At 49.7% G+C, this 12557-nt stretch overlaps 1 protein-coding gene and 1 long non-coding RNA gene across 2 annotated transcripts in view; one reads left to right on the top strand and one right to left on the bottom strand.

The window, feature by feature from the left end:
• Positions 1–12557, top strand: part of lmbrd1 (LMBR1 domain containing 1) — a 56272-nt gene that overhangs the window by 18260 nt on the left and 25455 nt on the right. Inside the window, exons 5-7 of the mRNA XM_077010704.1 lie at positions 2230–2297; positions 4484–4572; positions 8479–8552. Of these exons, the coding sequence (XP_076866819.1) occupies positions 2230–2297; positions 4484–4572; positions 8479–8552 (231 nt within the window). The remainder of the gene's footprint in view (positions 1–2229; positions 2298–4483; positions 4573–8478; positions 8553–12557) is intronic.
• Positions 5315–7460, bottom strand: LOC143518252 (uncharacterized). Its single transcript, XR_013132119.1, has 3 exons — positions 6817–7460; positions 5864–6003; positions 5315–5712 (listed from the first exon to the last, which is right to left on the bottom strand). It is a non-coding gene; the product is annotated as an uncharacterized LOC143518252 (long non-coding RNA).

Here is a 12557-nt window from a genome sequence, read left to right as displayed (position 1 = left end):
TCCCATTGTCTGGTAAATAGCCACACAATACCGCGACCTATAGCGAAATGTAATATCACCAGCCTTTCCAGCTTGCAGGTAAAATGGAGCTCATAATCAAAAGCTGGGGAGAATGTTAAGCTAATCCTATTTCACCAATGAGGTCTTACAGATATATTTAAATTAGTAAAAATTGCCTGATTATAGATATGACAGGCCTCCTATATTAACTCCCGCGAGCTGAGACTACCTCAGCAAAAAAAATGGACCGTGGCGAGGTGGCAAAGCATATGAAAAAAGGCCTTTTCTTCTCTAGCAGCGGACGCTCGCGGAAATTTCAAATATTTGTCTCCAAGGACAGTATAGTGATGTGCAGATTACATACTGAGGAGCCTTCGCCTCTTCTGTAGTGTTGATTTAGCGCTGACAGGGTCTCTTTCTCTCTCTCTCTCGACCACTCCAACTCCCTTTCTCTCATCAGTATCTCAGGAGTATGGCTGGCACCACTAAGTCTCAGTTGTAGAGAGATGACGAAGGGCTGCTTGTTTCCTGAGCAGCATTTGCTGAAAACGGCACAAAATAAAAAACCCAAACCCACATCTGTCCTACTTTACCGTATGTTCAACAGGGCCTGGTTTCCCAATTCACGGTGGAAGCATGCAATCGATACAGCCTCGGAGCAAAACCTTTTGCTGCAGAATTCGGAGGACGACCTCCGGATAGATACGGTGCTTTGTTCCGAACTCATCTTCAATTTCCCCAATCATCAAAGCAAATTTTGTGCGAATATCGTATTGATCCCCTGCACTATAGTTAGAGCTTCCTTCAGATACGAGTAACCTGCGCACATGTGGGTGTACTTCCAAATGTTGGCCCCCTGATTAATGTACCAAGGCCCTCCCAAGAAAATAAAGGAAACATATTACTATCTATTTTCACTGAAACTGTTCAGCAAGAAGTTGCTTGGAAGTTGGAACGCCTATTAGCTACCTACTAGGGAGAACTCAGTTGCATTAGAAAAGGAACAGGGTCTCTCCCTCGGTGAGTGCGGATGCTTCTGGAACAACAGTGTGCATTTTTCAAGTTAGTTGCCAGGCCGAAACTTACTTTGCTGGATTATGAAAGCAGAAACACTGCTGTTTTAATGCTCAATTGCTGCAGTAAAACAAGTCTTGTGTGTCGCATTTGTTACAAATCGCTGCAAATGTAGCTAGCTAGCTTAGCTTAGCATATGCTAGCATATATAACTATATTTACTGTTTGTTACTTTATGCTCATCTTTTTCCTGAAACAAACGCATCATGAATTAAATTCACCCCCTTTTAAATTCTAAGATTAAGGTTTTTGGTTTCATTTTCACTATGCGGACAGTCACTAACTGCTCTCTATAGCAAACATACGTTATACGATGGATGCGTGTGCCGGATCAACCACTTCTCCTTTTGAAGCTGGTGGGATTAAGGAAACAAGAGGCAGATAAGCAGAATTGTTTTCATGCACAATGCAGTGTCGTATTGTTTATTGCTGCAATAACAGTATGAAAATTCAAAACCAAAATCAATTTATTTCCAAGGATTCTAGCCCCCCCCCCATTCAGGATGGGCCCTGTTTAGTCAGGTATGCCATTAACCTCGGTCTGATGCGTTCGCACGCACATATTAATATTTGTTGTTGTGTATGCATCTATAAGGATTCTATTAATTCCACAAAATAATGCCCAGTTCTTATTGTGAGGGCCCAACATGTAATCTGCATTAACAGGAGATTAACAAATGATTTAGGATCACACCAGTATAGCTTATATAAGCTATAAAAGGTAAACCCTCTCTACAATACAAGCTATAAAATCCACTTTTTTAAAATGGTGCTTGTAGTCGTAGCATGTTTTTATGACTTTATATACTTTATTTCTTATGGCTGTATCTTTTCCTAAGACATCTTAGTAATTGGCATTTCTTTATTTGTGTCCTTCTTTGGTTAAATGCTCAATTTTTATGTTATTTTAATAGGTAGTGATCGGTGCCCAGGCTGTGTTTTCTGCCAGTGTGTTGTTGTGGGAACAGCGTGGATAAACACCTGTGCTCACCCTGACATTTTGTGAACCGAGCATGATAAATCTGCCCCTTCATTATCCCTCTTGTGCATCCTTAATGTGGTACCACCGTGTCCATACTGTGACCTCACGTCCCAGCTGCAGCAAATGGCATTATTGCCTAATTGAATGTCGATTCATTTCCTTTCTCATTACAGCAAGTGAAAAATGCCTTGAAGTACACAGTCGGGTTTGTCATCGTCTGTGCCGCGCTTCTTCTGATTGGGTAAGTGCAGGGCTCTGAGACACGCCCCTTTTGGGAGCTTGTTTATTTGAAAGGGACTGCTGTTTATCCATTTTCTACATTAAATCATTTCAAATGCCCTCGCGTCGCCCTTTTACATCCGTATGTCTTGGGGAAGCTCTTAACGGAGTCACGGCGTCCGTTCTTTTGAAAGCGCGGCTTTCTTTATTGGTGTGGAAAGACTGTTGTATTTTGCTCGTTTTAATGTCACTGCATTCCACTTGTGGCGTTAAGTTCCAATAGAGCCCTAAAGCTCCGGGACCTGGGGATCTGTGAGGTGCTCGAGACTCGTGCACTCAGCTAACGGTCCTAGCTTGAGTCGCAGCAGTCGCCTCGTCCTTCGTTAAGCGCCTGAACAGATGACTCGATCCACAGATCTGCTGCGACTGGGCTCCTGTGACACGTGTCCCGTTTAACCTCGGGTTTACTCGCCCGCCGCTCGTCCTGCACTTGCGCTGGCGCAAACATAATGGATTTCCCTTTCCCCACACATACCGCGCGTGTGCTCCTCGGGTCATGTAATTTAATGTTCTCTCAACCAGTAAATGGCGCTCTCATAGGACGGGATGCCTTGATCAGGGAGCGGGGGGGGCATACGAGAGAGACATGAGACACGGCCTAATTTAAGAGTCAGGACGGGGATGCGGGCAGGAGCAATTTGGCCTCCATTTTCCCTTCCGTGGTGGCCCGCTGCCCCTGTTTACCGGCGGGGATTGTAGCGTGGGTCCCTCGATGCGCAAGGACATTATGGGTTTTGTCCCCATCAAGCCGGAGACATCAGTACGTCGCCTCTGCTGATTGGCTGTGGATGGTGAGACTGAGCACTCTTGCCAGACAGAGCCTGGGCCTGGCAGACCTTCTGTCTGTGGGGGAACCTGCCCGAGCCAGGGGTCCCAACTCTTCAACTCCTCGTCTAGCTCTCGCGCCGGGTGAATTTGTCAAACACAGGCCCAGAAACACGGTCTGCGGGGTTCTGGCGTTCAAGGGGAACAAGTTTACAACACTTTGGCTGCAGCACTGTAGTATAATATTACAGCTGAATATTGAGTCTTGTGTACAATGGACATAAAGCTCTGCATCCTTCGACCATCCAAGGGAAGTTATTATTCCTTAAAGAAGCATTAAAAGCAGTTCTGGGTGCCTGAACATGGGTGCCATGTTCTCTTATTCTTATCCTCATTTCCCCCTTTCCAGCCTGTTACTAATGTAGACGCTTGTGTGCACTCGTGTCATTTTGAGTGGCATTTTCGCTAATTAACCTGGTCTGCGGTTGTGGCTCCTAACCGCTGGAAGCAGTGGAACGAATAACAAGGCGCAGTCTTCGTTCGGCAGAATATCCCTTTTCCTGTCCCTGCTCTTTAATAAGAGACATTTAGAGTGGGGAAAGTAGACGGTGTACTTAAATCCACTTAAAGGGCTTTAGCTTCTGTCCAGTGGCTATTTCTAAAAGCGCAGCTCTGCCGGCGAGCTCTGCATCCCAGGGGCCGAGGTGGGAGATAGGCTCGGAGTTTTCACTCTGCCATATGCTTTTTTTTTTTTTTTTTTGACCCACTCCAGACTTGGATACCACACCACCTGTGGGCGTTCTGAGCTCTGAATGCGCAAAGCACGGTGGATTGAAGCAGCCGTGTGCTATATGCGGTTTTGGCAGTAGATTTAAAGCTAATGCGAAGCGCGCTGTATTACTGTATGCCTTCGCGTATCCGTCCTTACTGATGCTTTAGTGCTTGAGCCCTAGGGCCTTGACTGGAGGATCATATGTGATGTGAGGTAAAGCTTGTGGGTAGGATGTGAGTGTTTGAATAGTGTTGCATGATCGTTATCGGTTCAGTAACACGCGGTATTACAATGGGTATAATGTGCTATGCTGCAAGCTTACCGGATTAGCCAGTGCTAAATATGATGGCGTGTTGGATATGGCTTCATTAACAGCAATCTGTGCTCTACAAAACACAAAAAATAACTCTTTGAATGCCTTACTAGCACTTGGGGCTACATTGTATATTTGCATGTATACACTTAAGTGCCTCATGTAAAAGCTTTTAATATTAAGGTTGGTTTTAAAAATTTTTTTCCAATATTAAGACTGAATTTCCAACTCTGTGTATTAATCATGACAGTTGAATCATACGGTAATGGTGAATTTCTGCTAATCTGTCATCTCACAGGGCATTTGTTCCACTTCAGCCTCCACCCAGGCAGAACTCCACCCAGTGGGAGAAGGTGCAGTACCTGTTCGAGGAGCTGGGCAGCAGTGGTAAGCTCCGCCCCCCTTCCATCTTATTCTGCCACTGTTCTATATGAACCAATCCTGGGCCAGAGCAGCCACATAATCCACAATTTCATTTCGGTTCCATGTGTACGCGATGTCATGCTTGTCACAGGTGACTGTCACAGGTGTGCTGGGGGGGGCGTGTCGGAGAGGCTTGGGGGCGGGGTTATGCGTCTCTTAGATCCTCTCAGGCGCCTGTTAACACCTGAAGATCCGGTGATGAACGGCCGTACCTGTCGCAACCTCTCGACTCCCTTCCGTCTTCTCTCACCACTGAGTTCAAACTGTAAAAGAGAGAACCGTCTTCTTTTTTTCTTTCTCCAGTTCTTCGTGTTCCTTTATGCTCTGCTCCAGTCAGGAGGTTAATTGAAGGAAGTGACATGGGTGATTGCCGCCTTGCAAACTCTTCGTTTGTGCCCGACGCGCTGCGAGGTCGCTGGCTCATGCTGCTCTCTGTGGGTCTGTGCGGTGCCCCTCCCCCCCACCTTCGCCTCCAGTTCAAACACGTCTAGAGGTTCGGGCGTCATTTGAAGCCCACGTGTGAAGATGGGTAATGCCCCGTCACGCTGCAGTCTAGTCACCGCCCGCGTGCCTGGTTGCTTGGCGCCGGGCTGTTTGAGGACGTGGGAGCTGCGGCTCGTTATCCGGGGTGACGCCTTCGCCTCGCCGGCCGGCCTGTGGGCCCTCCGAGCAGACGGAACCCGTGTCCTCCGAGGCCTGTCGGAGGTGTCACTGACATCCCTCGCCGCCAGTCACCTGCTTTTAATGAACAGAGGCCCCTCACTGATGGCTCAGAGGTGTGTGTGTGGGGGGGGAGGGCGGAGAGCAGGAGTGACGCATCTTATAAGGGAAGGCCTCTTTGTCGCAGCGGATTGGCCGAAGGCACTGCTTTGCTCTTCAGAGATTGGAGGGCAGTAATCGAACACTTCTTCCTCGGTGGTGGTTCAAAGCACCGTGGGAAAGCCCGCATGCCATCCTTGGCCCTGGGACCTCCGAACTGAAGAGCTCTTGAAGAAATCCCCCGGTGGCCCCGTTTAATGGCTCAGAACGTCCCAGTTAAGCGGCGGCTAAGTTCGGCGGACACCGCGCCACTGAGGCCCACTGCTGGCCCCGCCATTCTCCTGTCTGAGGAGGGAGGGGATGGTAAGGCAGCTAATCCCCGAGAGTGTCCCAGTGGGCGGGGCCCGAATGCCCAACCCTTCCTCGCAATGATGGGTTCGTGAGTGCCATGGTCTATTGAAGAAAGAGAGAGAGAGACAGACAGACAGACAGGCACCTGAATATTGCGTGGTGCGGCTGGGATACAGCCGGGTTCGTCTGCTCTTCTTTATTCTGCCAGAGCTCAGACGCAGTTCCCCAGTCAGACAGCTCCTCTCTCAGTCTGCGTCTGGCCTCCTGCCGAGTCCCTTCCACACCCTGGGTGAGCAGGAAGCAACCAGAAATAACATCATGTGAGCACCAGATAGCGTTGCAGGACCTCTCCAAACCTAATCTGCCCCCACCCCTGCAGGCTCCTCCCCCCACTCTCGCCGGCCACACCCCCCCACCCTCATTAACTTTTAGATGCTTTTCGCTCTTGGCGGCATGTGGCAACTTTCAACAGGCCTGCATTTGAGAGGCCACAGAGAGAAGACTACAAGCCCCACGTGCAGACTGAAGCTCTTAAAAACACCGCACCGCCACCCTCCAACTCTCTTCTAGCTCTTCTGAGTTCTTTACAGCGCCGCCACACCCAAGCGCCTAACCCCAGACTCTCCCAGATTGAGTTTAGTGGTCCGGGCGCTTATCGGCGCGGGGCTATCATTGGCTGCTTGGCGTGGTGGAGAGGTGCGGTTAAGAGCTGGCTTAATAAACATCTCCCGGTGCCAGCCGGCTCCGAGCCCCCCGGGGGACTCCAGTCGCACGGAGATAAGGGCCGCCCCACCCCCGCAACAACATACGCCCGGGAAACCTGTCGCTCCGAAAATCCCTTCTGATAAGGGTGCACAATGCGCCCAGCCCCGCCCGATCCCCGTGGAATCTTAACCCCCACCCCACCCACACACACACACACACACACACACACACACACACACACACACACACACACACACACACACACACACCCCTTGCCGTGCAATGGCTACGTGGCTGCCGGCTGTCTCCACCACTGAGCTGCGTCTCTCGACAAAAGCCCGTAGGGGGAAAAGAATCACCTATTCACATGCTAATGTTCCAACCCCAAAGCACCTTTTTCTTAGACTTCCCACGTGCCCCGGTACAGTGCAGGTATATAATCCGCTCCATTCTTCCCTTTGTTTGCCTCTGAGTATTTTATTTTATCTTGTGTTATTTTGCGAGCCGGGATGCCGCGCTCACGTGTCCGGACCTCGTGCCTGCGTCTCGGACGACCGAGGAGGAATGTTCCCGAGGGTTGCGTGATGGAAGCCGATAAAAAGTCGCGGCGGGTGTTTTTCTGTTTGTTGCTGTTGCCGTTGTTGTGTTGGTGCGCCGACGGTAGGGGGCGCTCCGCATACAGCTGTGCGAGCGGGCGGAGGCGTTTGCGGTTGGCCGCACGGGCGGATGCTCCTCTCTGCAGCTCCGTGTGACAGGTGGGATCCCGGCGGGGCGTGTGGTGACGCTCACGTCCCCTCAATATGCCTCGCCTGGCCTCTGATCTGACAGTTGGCGTTATGCCCTCTGTCTCATCTTGTCGTCTCCTCTGTCTCCTCCTGTGTCTGTCTCTTTGTCTTCTCCTCCTGTCTGTCTCTTTGTCTGTCTCTTTGACTTCTCCTCCTGGCTTCTTCTACTGTCTTCTCCACTGTTTGTCCCTCTGTCTTCTCCTCCTGTCTTCTCCTCTGTCTCGTCTTCTCCTCCTGTCTTCTCCTCTGTCTCGTCTTCTCCTCCTGTCTTCTCCTCTGTCTCGTCTTCTCCTCCTGTCTTCCCCTCTGTCTTCTCCTCCTGTCTTCTCCTCCTGTCTCCCCCTCTGGCTTTCCCTCTGTCTTCTCCTCCTGTCTTCTCCTCTGTCTCGTCTTCTCCTCCTGTCTTCCCCTCTGTCTTCTCCTCCTGTCTTCTTCTCTGTCTCGTCTTCTCCTCCTGTCTTCCCCTCTGTCTTCTCCTCCTGTCTTCCCCTCTGTCTTCTCCTCTGTCTCGTCTTCTCCTCCTGTCTCCCCCTCTGGCTTTCCCTCTGTCTTCTCCTCCTGTCTTCTCCTCTGTCTCGTCTTCTCCTCCTGTCTTCCCCTCTGTCTTCTCCTCCTGTCTCCCCCTCTGTCTGTCCCTCTGTCTTCTCCTCCTGTCCTCCCCTCTATCTTCTCCTCCTGTCTTCTCCTCTGTTTCCTCCTCCTGTTTCCACCTCTGCCTGCTGCAACACAGGCAGGCCACTGTAGACCACCCACTCACACATATCCTGTCCTGCTCTCTCGCTCCCTCTCTCTCTTTCTCTCTTCCTCTCTCTCTCCCTCTCTCTCTTTCTCCCTCTCCTGGCTTGTCTCTGCACACGCACGGTTGTCATCACCCGAGCTCGCCAAAGCACACAGATATACACAGACACACACTCACAACATACACGGTATAGTACCAGCCCACAAACATATGCATTTTTTGCTGAGAGTAGCTGTTTGGGGAACATTTCCGTTCTCTCCTGTCTGCGGTAAGAATTCATTGATGATCTTTATTTAAGGGTGACCTTAAGCAAAATAACACTAGACTTAAAAACAAAGGGGAAAATGACTGTGAAATGGAGAGCTATGTTGTCCATAGGGGACATGGCACCCTGACAAAGCCAGAACTTTATATATATACTCTCTCTCTCTCTCTCTCTCTCTCTCTCTCTGTGTCTCTCTCTCTCTCTCTCTGTCTCTCTCTCTCTCTCTCTCTCTCTGTCTCTCTCTCTCTCTCTGTCTCTGTCTCCAGATGGCCTGGCTGCACTCTCCTTCTCCATCAGCTCCCTGACCTTGATTGGCATGTTGGCAGTAATCACATACACAGTGAGTAGATGGGTGGATGTATGTAGGGGTTTTGTGTGGCTACGTGCGTTTTCATTCTGGGGCCAGTGCTATGCTGATACCCGCACTCTACTCAGGTCATGAGAAACTCTGGTCTTCTCCATCTTGTCTGACTTGAAAACCCCTGGGCAGGTGGACTTCTAGAAGGTTCTGCTCTAGCATGCAGCACAACTTCCTCCACCCATCTTCACTCTCAGCTGAAGGGGCCATGCTTCTGCGAGTGGAGTGTGTGCCCCGAATTAGCTCTGAGTTTTCTTTACGTAATGGAAGTTTCACCACTTCAGACCTTCTTCCTTAACTGGTCAGGTATTGAGCTCTTGAACTGCTATTTGCACCCACAGTCACTCTCACTCACGCTCTCTTGTCTCGGCGTGCATCGGTTTCAGTGTTGTCTCCAACAAGTCCATTTGGGGCGTCTGGGTTGGCTTCTTCATCTCGGTGATCCTCCCTCTAATGTTCAGGTCTCAGCCTGCAGTTAACCCCTCCCCCCATGCCACGCCCCTCCTCTAGCCCCACCCCTCCCCCAGGCTGGTCACCTCTATCCTACATGTGCTTGTATACCGCATGTGCCACATGCACGTCATCCGCCCCGGATAGAACGGAAGAAAAAGTCTGAACACCCTTCTTGCTGTAATGCTCTCTAATGCCTTCCATCTGTCACCGCCGCCTTCGCGACCAGCTGGGCTCAGACTGTCGCCCCAGCCCGGAGAGATGTACCGGAGAGATGCGCAGGCTTCGAAGAGGCCTCCAGATTTGCTGGGCCGCTGTAAGGAGGCTAACGCTCTTGGCTCGGTTCTGGACCCATGCTGGTGGAAAGGCTCTGAGAGCGGCCCAAAGGAGAATGTTTGCCCACACACCCCTCACCCCATTGTTCCCATCTCTCTCTCTCGCTCTCTCTCTCTGTCTCTCTCTCTCTCTCTCTCTCTCTCTCTCAGGCGGTCTTCTCTTTTTTTTTTTTTTTTTTATATATCTACACGTGTGCATCTTGCGTGTCTGACGTACTCACTCAGTGTCCCTGTTACGGTGTCTGGCGAGGACGTTGTTACAGGCGTGTGCTGCTGCTCTCCTTCTGAACCCGTGTCGTCTTGTTGACAAAAACATCAGGCGCCGATGCCGCCAACACGGGTCATTCCACCACTCCTGTCGCATGCATGTTGTTCTGGTGACAGGCGATTTATCTTACAGGCCCGTGTGTTATTATTATGCGCGATTAACCTAATGGAGTCAAAGTGACGGGGGCCCGGATGGAGCGTCGACATAAGCCGCGGCCCGGCAGGTTCATTCATCACCTCACTTTGTGCCGAGATGGTCGCTCCTTCCTAATTCAAACAGCTGGCCGGGCTGTAAACTCTGCACAGCAGGCTCCGCGGGCGTCCGGGTTCAAAGCAAATTCAAGAGCGAGCACTTCTGACCCTCCTAGCCCGGTTGATGGCTCTTCCTTTTACCCTCCGAGGAACGTTCGGCCGGAGTGTCCACCCTGCTAGGCCCTTCTTTTTTTAACCCCTTTTCTTCCTCCTCAATGGGCCTTCAAGGTGCTGTTCGTCTGAGGCGGATGAAGCCGGCCTACCTGACGAAGCCCCGGTGGCTCTCGAGAACCAGTCGTGGCGGGAGGGCTAAGTGCGTGCACGCTGAACCGCTTTTCCCATTCCCCGTACCGAGGCCCTTTGCGACTCTGCCCTAGAACGAAGGCCGTGTTTATGCAGGCGGCAGGCATCAATCAAACGAGGCCCGCGGGCCATGGGTCAGCTCCCTGGACTTGTGGACCAGTTCCGCAGGTTGCCTGTGGTCACCTGCGTTGGTGCGTGTTGCCTCAGAAACGCAGGCCTCCCGGATGTAGATATATCCAATAAATCGGTCCCAAGGAATGTCATAAAATCACTTAAACCATATAGTTGTAACATCTTGTGACTTAATAATGGTGTAAATATTCAGAAATGGCATAATTTAATTTCTAAATAAAGCAACTGAAATCAATTACGGGTTCCGTTGGCATTTATATTCGCTCGTTTGGCAAATGGTCTCATCCAGAGCTACTTACAGCAGGGTACAGTAGCGGCATACCAATGATAGACGACTCGCGCTGCTACAAGTGTCATTTTCTGTAATGAATCAGATACAAGGGTGTGTCAGATGAGGAAAGCAATGGAGTTATCCTACATGTCAGACACTAGAAAGTCCTTTTGTCAGATACCGGACGTATATTTTAAAGTGATGTCGAGATGGACGAATAAGTGGACGAAAGAAGAGACTCGTCTATTGAGATCTATTGACTCACAGAACTCGGTGGAAGGGAACAAATGCGCTTGAAGGTTGTCGTTTTATTCTGAGTCACTGTTTAGCTAAAGACGCACAAATTGCTTGATGAGAGAAACGTCTGTTTGGGTCGTGGACGGTTTGTAGAGGATGTTAGGGAATCTGTCTGCGGCTCACGCTTTTGTCTGACTGTAAAACGAGACGTATGTGGCGCACACTCGGTGTTTGAGGAGAGTGGCAATAAGGCTTGACGGTACAGTGCAGAGAGTCATTGCTTTTGCAGGGTTTTCTTTTTTTTAACCTTTTACAGAAACAATGCTGACTCATGTGTATGATGAATACTCTGGAGTAAAAAGAAGATTGCTTGCCACACCATGGAGAACACTTAGATCACTTCGATAAATGCATTTTGGCTTTTCAAGCTTAAAACGCTTAACCAACGGTGGGTTTAACGAGCACTTAACGTGACAATATGAACGCAGAAGGAAGTAATATGAGCCTATTGATGTTTTAGGCAACACGTTAACGTGAGACGCTGGTGTAGCGATGTGCGGTTGTAGCTGTGTGGATACACGCTGTAAACGTGTCTGTGTGTTGCACCATGCGGGAAAGAGTGAGCTATGGTTCACAATTGAGTGTTTAAAGCAAGCTGGGATGAGGCGTGATAGGCAAACCAGCGTTAAGAGAGAATCCTGCCGTGTCTTTAACTCTAGTTTTTGTGGAGGCACAGAACATTTTAATCTGGAGATTAAATGCGGTCGCCCTCGAGCGGCTTCATTCGTAAACGTGTTTATTTAACCTTTTTTTAATTCTGCGGCAGAAACCTTCGTTTCGGGCCAAGCTTAGGCTTTTTTTTGTTCACCTCTAACCTCATTTTGAGATAAGTGGGATTCATCCGCGTTTGCTAAACGTTTCTGACCCGAGACGGCGGCTGCGAAGGCCGGGCTTGTCGTGGGGGACGTGTGCGCAGGTGCTGGGGTCGGTAATCTCTTCTGTTCGACCTCCACCTTGAACTGTCCGTCTCCGACACGCTGACTCTGCCATTTGAGCGCGGGGGTGGAGGGGTGTATTGGGATGTTCATGACCTTGCTGACATTCACTCAGGTTGTTTTGAGCCGTTGCGGTCTCTGAGGTAAGGAGACGTTGTCAACCACGTGAGCACTGAACCGTTTTCATAGCTCTCACAGGCACTTCTGGAACCGCTTATAATGTGGCCACAAGTAGATTAGTGGGGAAAGTCGCAGTTTAATTAAATAAATGTGTTCTCCTTTCTTTGTCAGTAATAGGGGGGGAAACATCCCATTCTTTTCAAGCACTACACAACTGTGTCAGTTTTATATTGAGGATATTTACGCATGCAATGAAACCTTGTAGAATAAACATATTGAACATAAACATATCACCATTCTTCATGATTCCTAACATGCCTGCCCAGTGCGTGAGTGACATAGACAAACTGTGGTTGTCCAATTAACTACAGTCCCCTGAAAATGGATGACTGTGCTTAAACAAGGGTTTAACGCACGTCCCCTTGAAATCAATTGGTTCTATAAGCATACGGGCAGTGTTGGCCGGCCACAGGAATCAGCCTTCAGCGTTGGAAGTTTTAGAGTTGCAGTCAAAGTTGAGATTTACAGAGTGCAGAGTGACCATATGTTTTGGGCAGAGGCCCTTTATCACATGTGCAAGCACACAATTCTGCTTTATATATATATATATATATATATATATATA

This window comes from Brachyhypopomus gauderio, chromosome 1 (assembly GCF_052324685.1).
Source record: "Brachyhypopomus gauderio isolate BG-103 chromosome 1, BGAUD_0.2, whole genome shotgun sequence".
NCBI lineage: Eukaryota > Metazoa > Chordata > Actinopteri > Gymnotiformes > Hypopomidae > Brachyhypopomus > Brachyhypopomus gauderio.
This window is presented reverse-complemented; position numbering and strand designations above follow the sequence as displayed.